The sequence below is a fragment of the Betta splendens genome, chromosome 14, assembly GCF_900634795.4.
Source record: "Betta splendens chromosome 14, fBetSpl5.4, whole genome shotgun sequence".
Lineage (NCBI taxonomy): Eukaryota > Metazoa > Chordata > Actinopteri > Anabantiformes > Osphronemidae > Betta > Betta splendens.
The window spans coordinates 9,368,110-9,385,980 of NC_040894.2; the positions used below are offsets into that span (position 1 = coordinate 9,368,110).

At 44.3% G+C, this 17,871-nt stretch overlaps 3 protein-coding genes and 1 long non-coding RNA gene across 5 annotated transcripts; 2 read left to right on the top strand and 2 right to left on the bottom strand.

Annotated features, from left to right (window-relative positions):
• Positions 1-38: 38 nt before the first annotated feature.
• tpte (transmembrane phosphatase with tensin homology) lies at positions 39-5,587 on the top strand. Of its 2 annotated transcripts, none has more exons than XM_029173217.3 (19): positions 39-188; positions 903-995; positions 1,113-1,193; positions 1,300-1,347; positions 1,441-1,602; positions 1,968-2,087; positions 2,190-2,289; positions 2,373-2,436; positions 2,538-2,602; positions 2,677-2,737; positions 2,821-2,902; positions 2,995-3,083; positions 3,187-3,248; positions 3,325-3,405; positions 3,838-3,943; positions 4,027-4,124; positions 4,202-4,297; positions 4,385-4,455; positions 4,549-5,587. In XM_029173217.3, the coding sequence occupies exons 2-19, from the start codon at positions 949-951 to the stop codon at positions 4,649-4,651; spliced, it is 1,536 nt and encodes a 511-aa protein (XP_029029050.1). In that variant the 5' UTR covers positions 39-188; positions 903-948; the 3' UTR covers positions 4,652-5,587. The 2 variants fall into 2 exon arrangements, with proteins under 2 accessions (XP_029029050.1, XP_029029049.1); XM_029173216.3 differs by lacking the exon at positions 39-188 and adding an exon at positions 360-608.
• smpd1 (sphingomyelin phosphodiesterase 1) lies at positions 5,432-10,583 on the bottom strand. The gene is made up of 8 exons (XM_029173215.3): positions 10,062-10,583; positions 9,059-9,379; positions 8,690-8,970; positions 8,253-8,426; positions 7,746-7,917; positions 7,314-7,390; positions 6,769-6,914; positions 5,432-6,691 (listed from the first exon to the last, which is right to left on the bottom strand). The coding sequence occupies exons 1-8, from the start codon at positions 10,278-10,280 to the stop codon at positions 6,273-6,275; spliced, it is 1,809 nt and encodes a 602-aa protein (XP_029029048.1). The 5' UTR covers positions 10,281-10,583; the 3' UTR covers positions 5,432-6,272.
• Positions 10,584-10,905: 322 nt separating this feature from the next.
• ilk (integrin-linked kinase) lies at positions 10,906-17,277 on the bottom strand. Its single transcript, XM_029173219.3, has 13 exons — positions 17,119-17,277; positions 16,442-16,589; positions 14,467-14,632; positions 14,285-14,380; positions 14,093-14,189; positions 13,933-14,016; positions 13,767-13,852; positions 13,566-13,675; positions 12,224-12,351; positions 11,985-12,106; positions 11,799-11,898; positions 11,555-11,685; positions 10,906-11,431 (listed from the first exon to the last, which is right to left on the bottom strand). Exons 2-13 carry the CDS (start codon positions 16,528-16,530, stop codon positions 11,282-11,284), a joined length of 1,359 nt encoding a protein of 452 aa, XP_029029052.1. The 5' UTR covers positions 16,531-16,589; positions 17,119-17,277; the 3' UTR covers positions 10,906-11,281.
• On the top strand, positions 11,308-12,537 carry LOC114869213 (uncharacterized). Its single transcript, XR_003788124.3, has 2 exons — positions 11,308-11,447; positions 11,684-12,537. It is a non-coding gene; the product is annotated as an uncharacterized LOC114869213 (long non-coding RNA).
• Positions 17,278-17,871: the final 594 nt, after the last annotated feature.

The following is a 17,871-nucleotide window of genomic DNA, read 5'->3' on the forward strand; positions in this document are numbered from 1 at the left end:
ATGTGTCTCACAAAGGTTTTAACAAACGAAGCAGCTTCAAAAACGTGATTTAAACAGGATAATTTGCGCAGCAAATTGTTTCGTGTTCGTCAGCTCGTGTTTCTTCACCCAGTGCTCAACACTGGTTCTGGCACCGTTAAGCACTAATTCAAACCAGATGTTGGACGAAGGGGCAGGCGGCTCTCATGGTTTGGCATATTTCTTTAATTTTTTTTTAGACTTAGTTCTAGTTCACGTAGCCTCGTAAAGGAAACATTTGGTCAGACTTGCTCTGTTGGTTTCGCTGTGAAAGTGCGCTGCGGAGGAAAGATGAGCAGAGACGACCGAGACCGGACAGAAAAGGCTGCGCGTTTTTTTCTTTTCAAGTCACGTCCAGGAAGTCAAAAAGCGCAACGTCTGCAAAAAAACGATGAGGAGTAACGTTAGTGGATGGATGGAAAAGGGCTCTACCCGGGCGACCTTTGAACCGTCTTCCTCTGTCCTCACAAGCAGTCACAAGACGAGCTGTCGTATAATTTCACGAATGACAGTCCTAACGGGGAGCGCGCGCTCGGGTGCAGCTAGTTTGGGGCTAAATTACTGAGAGAAAACCAAAACAAAGCCTTCAGGTGAGGAGCCGCAGTTTTCTTTAGGCGTATGTTAAAATGACGCCTGCACTCGCTGTTTGTGTCGTACTGCACTAGTTTTGCATAGTTGTGTATCTCAACGTTGTCGCGTTATTTAATAGGTCCTCGGGGCTGGTGATCGTGTTTGGATGTGTTAGACAGTGAGAGGAAGTATGTTTGAAACTGATAGCCAAAGATACATTCAAGAAAAACTGTTCTGACCACTTCCCTGCTTAATCCTAGAAAGCACAAACGCAATCAATCAATCAATGCAATCACTATAATATCTGTGTTCAGATCCAGAGATCACACATTCAAAAGCAGAAGGAAAGACGCACAAATCATGTCCTCTGTCCACTTCAGTCCAGGCTCGGATGCAGGTGTAAATGGGTGAGGAACTGGCACTTCTTAATACTTGACGATTACTCACGTTTATCTCAACATTGCATTTGTATGTAATATTTCGCTCTGTGGTCATATATGTATTATTATTTGCTTTCCCTTTAGAAACATTGCAAAGATGGAGGACGCTAAAGTGGAGATTGATGATGGAAAGGATGAGAGTGTGGTGCCAGACACAATGTATCAGTACGTGTGTAAAGCTCAGACAGTAGATAGTAAAAGGTCTTGTAAACAAACATCATGGGAGAGTAGATTTAATACTAACATCAACTCCTCTCATCATCTCTTGTAGCAACATACGGAAGAAGATCTCACCTTTCGTTATGTCATTTGGATTTCGGTGAGTTTGTTGTCAGACCTCATTCTGAGAACGAGAGAACTAATCTAAAAGTGTTTGTTTTAATGGTGATTTTCTGGCTGTCTTTACCTCCAGGATATTTGGAGTAATACTGATCATAGTGGACATTGTGCTGGTAATCGTGGACTTTTCCCTGTCGAACAGGAGCAGAGAGGTGGGAGAGGCCTTGGAGGCCGTGTCCCTCACCATCTCCCTGTTCTTTCTTGTTGATGTTCTCCTACGAGTCTACGTTGAAGGGTACGAAAGAAGAATTAAGTACTCTGGGGAGTCATGCATGCTTAGATTTGCCTGTTTCCTGTGATCCTATTTAAGACTCTAGTAGTTTCTCATCTTGTACACTTTAATACATTGTTTTCTGTACTCAGTTTACAGACACCGCCTTCAGTTATTAAAGCAAAACTGGATTTTTTTTTATTTGCAAAAATCTTAAAAGGGATGCAAACAATCCTGTTTCAGCAGAGTCCAACTGTGATTGTTAAGCAGAAAACAAAAAGAGGAAGCTGGACAGGAAACATAGTGTTGGTCACTGGGGGAATGTGGTAACCAGCATAGTGTCACTGTGTGAACTTGTTAACGGTTAACTGTGTTTTGACACTTCTCAGGTTCAAAGTGTACTTCAGCTCCAAACTGAACATCATAGACGCCTGTGTTGTAGTGGTGACGCTGGTGGTCACCATTGTTTACACATTCACTGGCCTGTCAGGAGCCAGTCTTATCCCCAGGTATGTGCTGTCCTCTTTAGTTGGTGCTGTTGGGTAACTTCCAGGTTAGCGCAGCTGTAGGTCTAAGCGTTAATATTGCTTTTTTTTCTTCATTTCTATTAGAGTGGTGACCTTCTTCCGTGCCATGAGGATTATAATCCTTGTGAGGGTTTTCCGACTGGCAACTCAGAAGAAAGAACTGGAGAAAGTCACCAGAAGGATGGTAAGGCCGTTGCCATGGAAACAACAGTGAATGTAGTGTATGTATGTGTGTAGAAATGAACCTTATTAACATGTTTTTCCCAGGTTTCTGAGAATAAGCGACGTTATCAGAAGGACGGATTTGATCTTGACCTTACATATGTCACTGGTAGGTGCTTCAGTATATACATAGCTTTATGCACGAAAGTCAAAAATACATCTAGGATCAATTTTTAATGAGTAGTGTTTGAATCTTGACCCCTGCTTTAGACCGTGTCATCGCCATGTCTTTCCCCTCCTCTGGGAAGCAGTCCTTCTACAGGAATCCAATCCATGTGAGTGAAAAGAACCTTAAGACATGTAACTGCATGTGTAGGGTTTTACATATTCCTCCTGTCATTCTGTGCAGGAAGTGGCAAGGTTCTTGGATACTAAACATGAAGGCCACTATAAAGTTTACAACCTGTGCAGTAAGTTGGCAAATACTCCTGTCACACTGTACTGAGTTGTTTTTCCAAGTCAAGCCATGATACTGTCAGCTTTATGTTTCCAGGTGAAAAGGGTTACGACCCCAAGTTCTTCCACTACAGAGTAGAACGGGTGTTTATTGATGACCACAATGTTCCCTCTTTAGAGTAAGTAGCATTTTGTCTTGCGGTGGATTGTTTTTGTTTTACTTCTCCTTCTACTCATTTCATTGACTTTATCATGGTGATCTGTGACTAAGGGACATGCTGAAATACACAGCGAGTGTGAGGGAATGGATGGCTGAAGATCCCACAAACATCATCGCTATTCATTGTAAAGGAGGGAAAGGTGATGGCAACCATCTCCATTAGTTTCACCATAGTTTGCTGAATCATACGTGTCTAATCAAGACCACGTTTTGGCTCATGGTGATAATTGCTCTCACCCACAGGACGCACAGGTACTATGGTTTGCACCTGGCTTATCGACAGTGACCAGTTTGAGAGTGCACAGGTACAGTTTGTTAAAACTGATATTTGTTTGGGTAGTATCATATGTGCAACTACAGATTGTTTTCTGTGTCCACCAGGACAGTCTGGATTACTTCGGTGAAAGGAGGACAGACAAGAGTCAAAGTTCTAAGTTTCAGGGAGTGGAGACTCCCTCTCAGGTAAAAATGTGCCACTTGTTTTTCCAGACATGGCATTCAAACAGGCGGGAGGCGGTCTGGCACCGTGTAGTTCCTAGAGGCTGTTCAAAGTCATCAAGCACCTTCTCACAAACTAATGGAAATAAGTGCTAAAACAGAAATGTACTAGAAAGTATCAGTTGAAAACGTCCATATCATTGATTCCTGGGCCTCTGTAAACCACTGCATCCTAATCCTGTAGATTGACCCCCTCTGGTGGTAGTATACAAATTCAGCTGTGGCAAACAAAAGTATTAAGTACTTTATCTGCAATCATACATATGTTTATCGTTACCTACCTGCCGTATATACACTACATATGCCTACAGTATGTCTCTCTTGATATTATCGTACGATAGCCTTTTTAGTCAAAGTTTTAAGTTCTCCTTCTTCGTCTTTGTTTCTGTGATTCAGAGCCGGTATGTGGGGTACTATGAGATTATGAAGACCAAATTTAACAGGCAGCTGCCACCTATTAAACCCCTCAGGATCAAGAGCATTCGCATCCACTCCATAGCTGGTAAAACTCAAGCAAGCAGCAGGACTCGCCAATATTGAAGGGGGGTAACTATCATTTTCTAAATCTTTTTATGCCTCATTCAGGAGTGGGTAAAGGTGATGGCAGTGATTTAAAGCTGAAGATAATTGTGAAGAAAGAGCTGGTATTTCACTGTGCATGCGCTGGTCAGCAGAACTGTAAGGTAAGTGATAGACAACCATCAGGCCACAGTGAAGAACCTGTTCACTGAGTAACATCTTTCCTGGGCTTTTTTGTAAGGTATTTCTAGATTTGGGCAGCAATGCAGTGGTCATCAGCCTAGAGAACGGGCCTGAGGTTGAAGGGGACGTCAAGGTCATGTTTGACTCAAGTGCAGTGAGTAACTCCATGTGTATCTTGCGTGTTGGCAACCGTGTATTTAGCCCGATTGTCCTCATCCTCTGCTTCCATCATCCCCTTTAGGGACTCCCAAAAGGATATGAAGATGTTCCATTCTACTTCTGGTTCAACACCTCCTTCATAGAGAACAATAAGTATGTGACTCTTCACACTATGCAGTACCGGTATAGGTCATAACGATAATGCTGTTAACTGTTAACCACCCTCCCCTCCCCAATTCTGCACAGGCTGTTTCTACCCAGGGAGGACCTGGACAACCCACACAAATCTAAAATGTGGGACCTATACAAAGAGGACTTTGGTGTCACCGTGCTCTTCTCAGAACCATAATAAAAGCCATTTATAAAAAATGAACTGTAAATAGCTTGTTACAGTGACAAATGGATCGGTAACATTAAACAACATTTAATCTAACACAAATTCAAGAAATGATTCAGAGCTCAAGGCTGAAAAGACTTGAAATGACTCACGTCAGGATGAAGTAGAGCGCAGTGGGGTCCTTCACTGACTTAGACCATGTAGACCACAATGCTGTGCTGATGAGCTGTGGTGATGTTTTCATGAGTCACTGTTTCTGCGTGGTCACGCCTATGGGAGACCTAAAAAAGGACAGAAGACTAAAATATGAATTGAAAATGAAAAATCTAAGTACCTGATGAAATTGTGTTTATTCCTGTTAAAGCACATTTATTGGGTCTTTAACGCCATTGTAAACTTAGATTTATCCCTCCTAAAGCACTTAGTAAATATGAAACTGTCTAAGCGCATGTATTTAGTGGTTGATTAGTCAAGGAAATCAGATGGAGGTGGGCTCTGAAACTAGACACCACAGAACCGTTTACCAGAACACAATGACATTAATGTTTTTCCATACACACACAACACGTTACATAAGAGCACCTTGAGCTCAAGTTTCATTTCAACCCAATAACACAGACTTTTCTTTTTGGTAAGAAACACAAATTGTCTGTTTATTTCAATTGCTTTTGCTACTTTTGCAGGAAAACTGGACAGTGGACAATTATTATTACAATGTGAAGAGTAGTATTCATTTGGTTTGTTACACAAGAACTTTGTATTCAATATTTTCTATTACAGAAGAGACTGACAGGATTTTCAGTGTTTATTCATAATTTATACAATCTCTTCATTATTGCTCATTTTACAAGGTGCATTTCTTGTCATGCTCATGTTTTATGACTTCCCCAACATGCTCTAAATTAGTCAACGTACAGTCAATGGAAGAATTAAAGTGCAGACAAATGTGAACTTTTGAACTAAAAATACTGATGCAGACTTTATTTCTACAGTTGTGCTGAGGCAGAAGATTCTGCACAGTCCACAGACAACTCTATCCTGACAAGGTGGAATTTAAGCAAAGCTCACATTATAAATAATGGCTGAAGTCCATTATTCTATCTCATTCAATAAATTGGCCTACTAAAATATGACAAATTTAGTTCCCATAATGTTGACGGGTCAGTAAGCGCAAACTTCTTTGTGTGTGTGATGAGAACTGATGAATAGAAAACTACATTAGAACAAGCCTCCAGATAATTGCATGAGATTATCTATACGTTGCAGCATTTTAGCATATTTAAGAGTTGACAGACACGTTACAAATAAACATTTTCCCTGATTCAAGGCACACAGTAAAAAGCAGAAGTGCCAAAATCATGACAACCCACTTCACCTCTGCCATGGTGTTATTTTCATGTAAACAGAACATCTCTTACAAACAGTAATTACACAATTAGACTGGAAAGGTTTCTAATAACAGCAGGTGTAATCAGACATTCACTGTCAAATCTTTAAAAGCCACATAAACTGTTGAGCACTTGGATTTCATGCGTTGACCTACAAACAGCAGGCCAAATTAACTTTTTAGGTTCGATTTCATATTTGGTCATATTGCTTTTAATCCCAGCCCTTTATGCCAAGCTTTCTCACTTCAACAAAGTGTATTTCTGGCCGCCCGGACCAAACTTCCTCCAAAACCATTGAGCATGTCGCACTTCTCCAGCTCTTCGTACCGCCCACTTTTTAAGAAGCAGAGTGCTGTGGTTTTGCAGGTTTCCGTACAGGGCCCTGACACATGTCCTTTGAACCGCAAGTACCAGAACCTCTGGAAGGCTCTGTCATTATTAATGAAGGTCCGAATCAGACCATCACAATCAGACGGGAACATAGTGGGTACACCATAAGCCTCTGTGGCACGGTACAAAAGGGTCCACTTGGGGTTTGGTTCGGGGTTGTGTGGCGGCTCTGGGCTCTGATTTGCTTCTGTAAGGTTCATGATGTAGGTTTCATGGTCAAGCACCAGTCGAGAGCTGCTTTCGTAGCTTCCATCGACATAGTAGACACGATATCCTGGAAAGATGGGGAAACAGTTAAGACTTTTGCCAATTACAAAACAAGTCAGTTTCCCAACTAGTTTCTGAACTCACCTGGGTTAAGATCTACGTATGTGGTGACACTAGGAGCAATAAAAGCTACTCCCAGAGGACGGGTCATTGTAGCCTCATCATAAAACATCTGGTACTCATCCACATGTGTATGGCCGAAAAACTGCCCGGCAATTGTACTTTCATATCTGGAAAACAACAGGTTATATAAAGTAATGAGAGACAAAACAACCAGCTTCAAACAATATATGTTCTTATTTAAATGGCAGATTGCAACAATTACAAGAAGAGGTCACTGACCTTTAATCAGAAATAGAAAAATATACTGTATATTTGTAAACTAGTGCAGACCATACAAGACTCCAGCAATGGAAACGAACATTGAAGTATAAAACACAAATTCAAACGAGACAGACTCATGGACACCAGTGGTCTGAAGCCTTAACAGTCACACTGCACACGAATGATGTTTGCTCAGCAGTGGTTTCATCATGTTCCTTCTCAGTGACCACAGCCAGTACACGGGCCTCAAAAACACGTATCAGCTGGGCCAGTCTTTACTTTGCTATAATGATTAATGTAACTACCTGTTGACAATGTGATAGTAGTTCCAGCTCCAGCTGCCCAGACATAATCCAGGTGGTATGTGACCAATAATATGCACCTAAATGAAATGCAGAATCATACCATTAAATTATTGCAGTAATAAAAAAAGATGCTATAAAGCTCTTGTTTCAGTACCAGTAAAGTCAGGCTTTAGATTAATGCTAAAGCCTCACTTCACTTTCTTCACTGAGAAATGTCTCTATGTTGATACATGTATGGGATTGGCAAAGTTAATTCTGTCACCGTTTCAAATTCATTATTTAGCACGAGCAACATCTAAGACAGACGCGCAGGAAGACATGTGTCGAAGCCTTACTGGAACTAACAATAAGTGCTTTCTCACCTCTGCCACAATAAGTGATCAAACTGGCCAAATAGTGTCTCTTAGCTTTTAATTTAGCTGCTCTACTCACCTTCTCTCCCTTGTCCTCACTGTCTTGGAGAGTGTGGACCAGCCACTGCAGCTGGTTAGCAGGATCAGTCGAGTTCACCATCAGCCAGAAGTTTTCCCGAGCACAAAAGTTCATGTTGAGGGAAACGACCCTCAGACCAGGCTCAACCTCCACTGTGTAGAATCCTCCATACCTGACATGCACAAACACAATTTAGGCAACTGGCTTGCTACATGTAAGGTTTCAACAGATGGTGAACTCAAGATCAAGAGACACACAATGCTCACAGCTTTTGGTTTCAGTTGCTGAAACACATGGTCAGTAGGGAATAATATAAAAGAAATGTGACCATTTCTTCCTGTAAACTAGAGGAACCTGTAACACAGGCCTAACACAGTTCCTTCTTTGGCTCAAAATGAACCATTGGCTTTATGTCTAAAAAGCAGTGGTCATTCTATGTCTGAGTAACAGCAGAATGTCCTGCATCCCAATAAATTTAGAATAAATAAAAACAAGAACATCTAGAACCTCAGAGTCTTCAAAGCCTGCTCTGGTAACCACGCTGCCCATTCCTCTGCCATCGTATCGTAAAGCCAGGCGGACGACCTGTTTCCATGAATAAAGGGTGGTGGGAAGCTATTCACCGGGGTGCTCTCATGATTTCCTACAGCCGGGTAAACTGCCACATGAGGTCCCAGGTGTCTGCAGAGGGGCAAAAAGGGCAATAAGCGTTTGGATCAATACCAAGTGACACATGACAAACATGACCAAAACCGCAGCAGAAGCACATCCTCAAAAGAGGTTCTCAGTTGGAATATGAGGGGATTTTGGTGGAAAGTCTCAGAAGCTGTGAAACACAGAGAAAACTGGCTGCTAATGAATACAGCCTAATTAGCCAGACTACGCATTCACTATGCTATTTTATATCATATGTCAAGTTAATGTTAATCCAAAAGACAAATTACTTTCTGATGAGCCTGGAGACGATTTTAAGCTCTGAAAGCTGCTGTGTTCTGGTCTGAGACCACACATTGTGCGCTGGTATGTCTCCAGTCCAGTAGACCCAGTCCCAGGGTCCGGCTTTGGCAACATTCTCCAGGGCATTCTCCACTGTCCGGAGAGGAAGGTCACACTTTCCATAGGTTCCCCAGTACCCGGCCTTCCTCTGCTTCCAGCTGGGAGAACCTGATTTGTTACGACAGCACAGAGGCTCCTTGCAATCTGCCCCACTGCCAGCTTCATACTCCTGTTAGTAGAGATGATTTATGTTAAAAACAAGCCTTTCCACTTAACATGTACACTTTATAGATGATATCTTAACAGCCTGCACTCACCTGGTCCCAGTGGATGTCCGTTAGAAACAAGACCCTGCTCTTTGGCGAGCCGGGTTTAGGAGGGGAGGGAGGGGTAACTGGGGGCTTAGGGATCTTAGGCAAGGTGATGTTCCAGGGTGCATAGATGTCAAATTTGCCACAGGAAGGACCCACCAGCAGAGCACACGCTTCAGTGGGCCACAGCAGAGACTCCTGCAGCGCCCGGATGAAGTCGGTCCTGAACAGCTCGGTTATTTCGATACACACCTGCTCATCGGCCAGATGGAGACGGATACAAGCCTCGCCTACGGCACGCGCCACACGCTCTTCATTTGTGTCACTCTAGGAGACAAAGGCAGTTTTAATAGAAGGGCTGTTAACAGTCTTTTTGGAGGTCAACTGTGCCCATTGACTTAAACAACACAGGCATCATCTGATCCGCGTGTCACACGCAATCTTTTGTGCCGAATCAGCTAAAACACAAGAAGATATGAGAAGAAATGAGCTTCCAGAAGACGTGTGCGCTCACACAGGGGCCGCAGTGCTGCACGCTCTATTTGCTCGCCAGCTTCACTCAGCACATATAACGGTCACAATAGCAGAATTGGTGTTAACTTATCAAATGTGTGTCGTAATAAGAGTTGAATCGCTTTCATTATTGACCTACCGACCCGAAGTCAAACAGACATGTCAGTACAATTTGTGGCACAAATTACTTTCAAAAAGAAAGTAACAAAGAACAATACGAATCAATAAATAAAGTTCCCCTATGTTTATCGTTATGGAGATCATTCTATTGTATTAAAATTAAAACGTTTATTATCGTGATATATTTGTATTAGAGTGAAATGAAGTCGATCAAATATGTATGTAGGCAAATACTAGACAGGAAACAAAGGTTGGACTAACTAACTAACAAAACAAAACTAACAAACTAACCAAAATGGAATACTGATTACGGGTTAACTTTATCGTAAGATCGCCTTATCTGCTATTACACCGTCTGACTTTGTAAACACGTTACCAGCAGAGCGACGTCGAGGATGGTGAAGAGCGCTTTGCACAGGGGGCAGGAGACGTTCCTCCAGTTAAACCGGACTCCCGGGTGCACGAGCCGCTCCATCAACACCACCGCGGGTTCCCCCGGGCTCCGTGGCGGGTGACAGGACCCAAACAGCGGCGCCAGTAACACCAGGGAGGCGGTTATCAGCCCGCAGCGGAGCAGCCGCGTTTGGAAAGTCATCGCGCTCCGACGACCGTTCGCCAAAACAAAGACAGCGAGCAGCGTTAAGGAAGTAACACCCGCTGCTACAAAAGGCGTCAACGTGCCGATAAATGACTCGCACACTGACGAAGTCGTTCCGGCTACCAAGCTAGCTAACTAATGAACCCGCTGCTAACGAACCAGCTAGCCAACTCGCTAGCTAGCGAGCTGTCAGGCCGAGCACCGCCGTTCGCCCGGTCGCCGTCGCTCCCCCAGCGTAAAGGTTCAACGGGACCGGAGCGGAGCAGGGCTCCGCGGCGATCAGCTGACTCGTCACGTGCCCAAGTGTGCGCTTTTGTTTTTGCTCCTTTTTTGTGCGCGTCAGGCATTTTTAATTGGCACTTGTGTTCTTGTTTGTTCTGCCCTGGTGCTTTAACATCAAGAGCCGAGCTGCCGAAAGGCCCAACAACTTAAAGCTGTTGTAACTAATGTAAAACATATGAGTGGCTTCATCTCTGAACCGAAAACTGAATCAGGTCTGTGACTTCAAAGTCCAACTCTAGAGAAGCCACACGGCTGTGATAAAAACCTAAAAGGACTAAAGTGTTCAACAACTTGTTATAGGGGCTTTGTAAAATAATAATTGCCTAAAAAACAAGAAAAGTTATAAATATAAAACATTTATTGACTTGCTATTTGTTCATTTGTATAAAAACATTGTTTCTATACACATTTCTTTGGATGCATTTCTGTCTGGCTCATTAATGAATGTAATTCACACCAGACTGAAAGGGTTACCATTACCTTAGTTTCAGCCATGATTAATAAGCAAAACAGATTAAAAGAACATTTATACCCCACTTTTAAATTAAAAAAGAAAAGCAATACGCTATGTATTTATTGTTCAATGTGTTTACAGTAGCTTATGTGGCCTTTGACTTTATTTACAGTGGCTTAGCAGATACATGACTGAAGTGAATAGAAGAGAGTGGTTTTATATAAAAACAGCAACAGGCGTGTACAAATCTCATCAATGGTATTTACTTGTCTTGCATCTTTTCTAGGATGGGGACGATCATGTCAAACTTGGGTCTTTTGGCTGGGTCTTCGTTCATGCACAGTCTCATCAGTTTACAGATGTGAGGCGAAATACCAGGAGGGATGGTCGGCCGCAGACCCTCGAGGGCCACCTGAGGAGGAGAGGAGGTAGGAGGGAAAACAGAAATGACTATATCCCACACTGAAATATGTAAAAGCCGAGGGCTTTACACAAGATTACACAGTAATGGGGCTATAATAACGCAGCCACTTACTTTCATGCCTATCTCCATGTGTGAGAGGTCAGCAAAGGGAACCTCTCTGGTAACCAGCTCCCACAGTAACACAGCAAAGCTCCACATGTCCGCTGATCTTCTGTTGATGTCTTCGGGCCTTTTCTGCAGAGCTGCAAACCACAAGAGGGACAAGAAGCAGAGGGTTACCACTAGATTATACAGCACTGGGCGTCCCTTCCTGAACGACGGCCACAGGAAACAGAGGGGAACAAATAATAAATACCTTCAGGGGCCATCCATGCTGGGGAATACATCCGACCAGGACACTGGAAGGAGAACTTTGCATCAGCCATGCTTATTCTGGCTGTCATGTCCTCGTCAATCTGTCAATGAAGCACATTAGGTCATTACAGGCCAGTCAGCAAGTCACCGCATTAGTGTAGTATAATACAGCTGGATGGTGCCTTACCATTATATGCTTACTGTTGAGGTGTAGCCGTGAAACCATCGGCTCTAAGGTATGGAGGAAAGCCATCCCACTGGCGATGTCCAGTGCAAACTTCACGGCTTGGCACTGGTCAACCACCAGAGCTGAGGATGAGTGAGAAGATGAGAAAGAAAAAGAGTCTGTAAGAGATAAAGGTCAAGAGCATAGTGGAATGAAACTGGGTGTGTCCTCCATCTGCAGGAGAACTGTAAATGTCTTACTAGTGCCCTGGTGCAGTATGTTGTAGAGGGATCCATAGGGCATGTAGTGGCTAATGATGATGGGATGAGGGGAGGGAGGTGACTGACAGGCCCCGAGGACAGGAAGAATGTTTGGGTGAGAAAAGATCCTACGAAGACAATGGCACAAAGGAAGTGGGTGTGATTTAACTATTAATACTGAAAAGACATTTTCTAGAAGGAGGCCTTTCTCAGATGATATGATCTATTTACTGTTGGGAAGCTGATGTCATTACTGTTGTAATGAATGCATGTAGCACATAAAGTATTACATGATCCTGTTTTGATTTACTGACCCCATGGAGTTTTTTTTCCGTATGGTAATGGAGAAACAAAAAACACCACAAGAGCCGATGAGATGATGACATACTCAATCGCTCCCTTTGAGGAAGTCCTTGTTGTGCAGCTGCCAGACACTAGATGGCAGCACTCCGACACAGCTGCTCTACCTACTGAGCTACCGCCATCCCATAAAGAGAACCGGTTTCATGGAAGGAGGTTTCTGGAATTTGTTTTTCGCACTGCTGGGGCGCGACACGTCGCATAAACAAAGCACGAAGCTGTGAACAACCTCACCACAGCACGAACCAAACCCCAGGTTCCTTGTCTTCAAACAATAAAAACTCTGCTCGTTGCAAAACAGCGTTCTGTGAGCGGCTTCGGACGTTATCACGCCATTCAATGGTCATTATCAGTGGTTATCAGCCCATACGTATGGGCCGGTAGGTGCCCATCTACCTGCTGGCAGCGGTGAATAGGTGCGGTAGATCGTTGTCAATGATCCGTAAGGTTGATCACGGCTCGGATGATTTAACCAGCAGAGTCAGTAGGGGCGCTGTTGAGCGGTTGTTGTTCCGACGGGAGGATCGAAGTTTTTGATTTTGATTTATTAGCGAGCATAACTTAGCAAGTAGCTAGCGGTATTGTGTTAGCTAACTGTAACCTGAACCCCCCACCCGTTATCCAGCCCTAACCCTAACCACAATAACCTCTAAAGCTGCTTAACATAGCAACTTAGCTAGCTGTTAGCTGTTCGCGAGGAGGCAGAGCAGGCACCTACTGGCCCATTCGAATGCGCTGATAAGTTCTGATCAGCCCATTCGTAATGGCTGATAACATCCGAAGCGGGTGGTTCTGTAAGACGCCCGAGCTCCATCGACCACAGTCAGTCACATCCATCCACACATTATCATGGTGTTTACCCAGTTGTGGTAGTTAACCCAAATGCTCACATGTCATCTCTGTTTCAAATAAGACACAGAAAACAAACATATGCCACAAGGAATATTGTTGACTTTTCCACCGTCCTCACTGGTTCCTCTACCTGAGTTTTGGATGCTCCTCGTTGAAGTCTCTGCTCTTTCTGGTGGTCCAGTCTCTCACCTGTAGAACCTTGACGACGATCTCGTCTCCTTGCCACCGACCCTGCCATAGCTGCAGACGCGGCACAGACTCGGGTCAACAACCGCCGCGCTGGAAATAACGATAATTACGCTGACCTGCAACAGTGAAGAGCGCCTCTGACCTCTCCAGAGTGGTTTTCATTGATCTTTGCCAGCAGTGAGAGCTGCTTGTAATCAATACCCGCCTGTTTGTTGAGAGTGCCATTACCTGAAACAGCAAATACATATTAATAACTGGACAAACATCCTGAGCGGTTGCGATGATTTATTCCCTTTACACAAACTCACGGGGTCGCGTCCGCATGGTGCCCTTCCAGAAAGTTTCCTTATAGGGGATTTTCGTCAAACTCTGGCCCAACTTCTCTGCCTTTTCTAAAACCGTACACAAAAGACGCCACAATAGAAAAACACACAGTACTGTTTGAACAAGCAGAAAATCATGTCTGACCTTGAAGTAGCTGCTTGAGTTGAGGCTTGGCTTTATCCAGGGGCATCTGTCCATAGCGGTTGCACACAGACACCTGGGCACCGCTGGCCACCAAGTCCTAAAAAAGGGGTTTGTATTATGTTATAGTGTATATTTTAAGCATAGGTGTAGTTACATTGGAGCCTGGGCTTGTTTGGGTGCTTTACACTGTACCTCTGCCACCTCATCCTGGCCCCAGAAGCAGGCGTAGTGCAGCGCCGTGTTTCCGTGCTCGTTGACTGCATTGGGGTCTGCTTTGCACTGAATCAGCTGGCAGTCACACGTCATTAAATGAGAAAAATACAAGTACGGGGCGTGTAAACGGCCGCGCCGCGTGCGAGAGCGAGCGCGCGTACCTTCGCTACGATGTCCCTGTGCCCGTGGCTGGCAGCGAGGTGCAATGGCGTGTCGTCGCCGCGGTTCATCACGTTGATGCGGGCGCCTCTCATGATGAGCATGTCCACCACGCTGCTCCTGCCCTCCCTGCAGGCCCAGTGGAGGGGGCTGAAGCCGTGGTCGTCCCTGCAACACGGGGGAGCAGAAACAATGAGCCGAGCCCCAATCCTGCGTCGGGATGTGAGCTGGGATACAGGTTTAAAAGGCATCAAATGAAGCACGAGCCCCAGAGTGACGGCGTCCTCATATAGTAGCTCAGTAAATATCAGCTGACCCAAGCGATCTGTGTGGTCGTCTCTCTTCTTGGGGCCGTTCCCCGTGATCTTTATTTAGACTTTAACATATGCTTCCTTGCTCAGCCTGAACCCATCTGACGACTGCGTGTGTGCAAGCTGGAATGCCTGCTGACACACACACACACACACACACACACACACACACACACACACACACACACACACACACACACACACACACACACACACACACACACACACACACAGGAGCCAGACTATCACCTACATGTGACTGGACCCATCACCTAAGTGAGTCCTTTACACTCGCTGACACTGAGGCATCTGCAGAGCCTTCGACCAGTCCAGCCTCAAACGCTGCCCCTGGTCCACACGATGTGACCTGTAGGAAATGGCTACAACCGACCCTTGTGTGAAAAAAACACAGGGAGGTTATGTCAAAAGGCACAACAATGGTGCTTTTGTTTCTCTCTAAGTCTCTTTCTTTTTCGTTTTGTGAAACATTTCCTGCACTGACATTTTCTTTTATGTTGTTGTTGTTGACATGCATCTACTTTATGTTTTCTGTACTATCGTTGTTTTTTTTACTAATGTTGCATTTTGCACCTCAGGGCCACCGTACCCAACACAACCCTGTGTGCTATAAAAAGTAACGGGAAAAAAAAACTCAGGAATGACGGAGTGGAAAAAACACAGTGGAATCCTCAGATCCACATTCTCTGAGCGTCTCTCTGTGATTTCTTTCCTTTTGTCAAGTGTCTTCATGTTTCAGACAAACCTGAAAGCCACAATGGACTCATTCCTTAATTCCCATCATTTTGAATATTTCTTTAATTAACTTTACTTCCCACTGTCCTGCGTTTCACGCCAGCAAATCGCAGTATCGTCAGGGGGACAATGGGATGTTTCACACACTGGATCCTCCTCAGACGTACAGCCTAATCAGGCCTCCGGCGTAATGACTGCTCTCTCAGATGTTTGTGTGGGACTGCAGCGAGCTGCCTGAGCAGCTCCGTCAGCACGGGCCTGGCCCTGTATGGAGTTGAAGAGAGGAAATGGCCTTGGCTGTTGCGTGGTTGGCCGGCAGCTCTGCAGCGCTCAAAGTCAACGTCAACAGACTGCACATATATGGCCTGGCCCAAGAATGAGATAACCAAGCTCTTTAGTAGTGAGGTCTTCTGGCTCCTTTCTAGCACCGGAATTATGTAAACAGGCAGATGTGTGCTGCACATCGAAGATCTTATAGGCGCTAATCTCGCAATGGCTATAAATGCATCTACTGCTTAAATTAGCTATTATAATGTTAAATGTGGCTAACGTAATAAATTCAAAATTCTGAAAAGTAATTATCAGTTTAAATCATTTTAGCGCTACAATAAAAGCCTTAGCTTATATGTTGCCTGAGTCATTTGTGTCACTGCACAAGCTCCAGACCCACATTTGGTTTTATACAGTTTTAAGGGATGACATCATGAGGAGAGAAGAAGAAAAAGGGGGGGGGGGCTGTACAGACTGGACTGGAATTACTGAAGCTGGGTGATGATCAGCAGCATGGAAAATACATGGATCGCTTCATGCCTCCCTAACCCGTCCTGAGCTTCCAGCTCCACTCTGTTCATTAGTAGAGAGACCCCAGCTTGAATGAACGTGTGAGTGGGCGTGTGCACAAAGGTCCGCTCACCCCAGGTTCAGGTCATTCTCCGTGTTGTCCAGCCACAGGCGGACGGCCACAGAGTTCCCTTCTCGACACTGTGTGAAGATGTCATCCATGTCGTCTTATAGGTGGACTCCCTTGACTCTTTGCTCTTTGGGGATCCGGAACATGTATTCTGCAAAAGGTGTTAGAAAAAGACAGGGGTTTTCTTCTATTCAGACTGAACAGCAAATTAAATTCCTGCGATCCACTGTACATACTATACAAGCTGAGACACGCGGACTCTGCTCATTGTCCTTCAGCTCTATTGTCAGACTTAGTGAAGTTATTATTCAGTGTTGTGACAATAATGTATGGTGAGAACAACAGTATCAGCTCGCTGAGGCTGAACATTGTATTACATTGTACATTATAGTCTGTTTTTACGGTGCCTTTCTGAACATAACGGTGGACCGATCAGTTTGTAAATGCAACACATCTGCTGCACAAAGAGGAGCCCGTGTGTTAGAAATAAGATATGCCTTCAAGTACTAAAATATGCCTACATTTCCCGTTGGTTTTATCTCTGCCTGCAGTCGGATGTGTTGGCCTTTTGGATAAGTCCGAGTACTTCAAAGTCACAGCAAAGTTGTCCTTTCACAATAAAACACCCCGAACGACAAAGTAAACAAATCTTTGAACATACGACGTCCCAACAGTCTTACCTGCTTCTCGATTTATGTCCAGTTTCTGTTTTTCCCCCCCGTAAGTCTCCGTCTCTCCAAATTGAAGCGCAAAGAATAGTCGCTCCCAGTCCACGCCCCGCGCCCCCAACTTGATGCAGGCTACTGGCGGAGAGGAGCTCCGCTACTGGAAGCGCCGTCCCGGGAGAACAGCGCCACGGCGCCCCCTGCTGGATGCAATGCGCTCATACTACACCCAGGGGCATGAATATTAAGGCGCGTAAACGTGGAGCTGAGGCGTCTGAAATTTCACCACAAGCTGCTCAAAACTGAATATGCAAATGCGACTAAATCAGTAAAAAAGTATTGTTTGTTATTCTTCTAGAAAGGCCATTAGATCTCCTAAACTTTAAATCTTCAGTAGTTTCGAAGTAATCATTTTTATACTTGGCCATAATAAAATAATATCTTTCTCAATTTCTTAACTATCAAAGAAGTTAAAGGCTGTGATTAAGTGAATGAAGCCACTAGAGTTGTTTTCTTTTTTTAGGATTGCCTATCACATTGCTAGATCCAAAAGTGCAGGACACAGTGGTGCAGACAGGAAACGAGAGCAGAGAGGTGATGATATGATCAAGAATTACACCCATAACAATAACAGCGTGTGATGCACGTCCGGCCTCATAGTGGCCTTTGATGTTTTCAAACAAGACTGCATAGTGTTTTACTGTGCTAAGTTAAATGATACTGTATTTTCTGTAAATTCAACCCTGTTTTTGCTGTGAGATGCAGTTT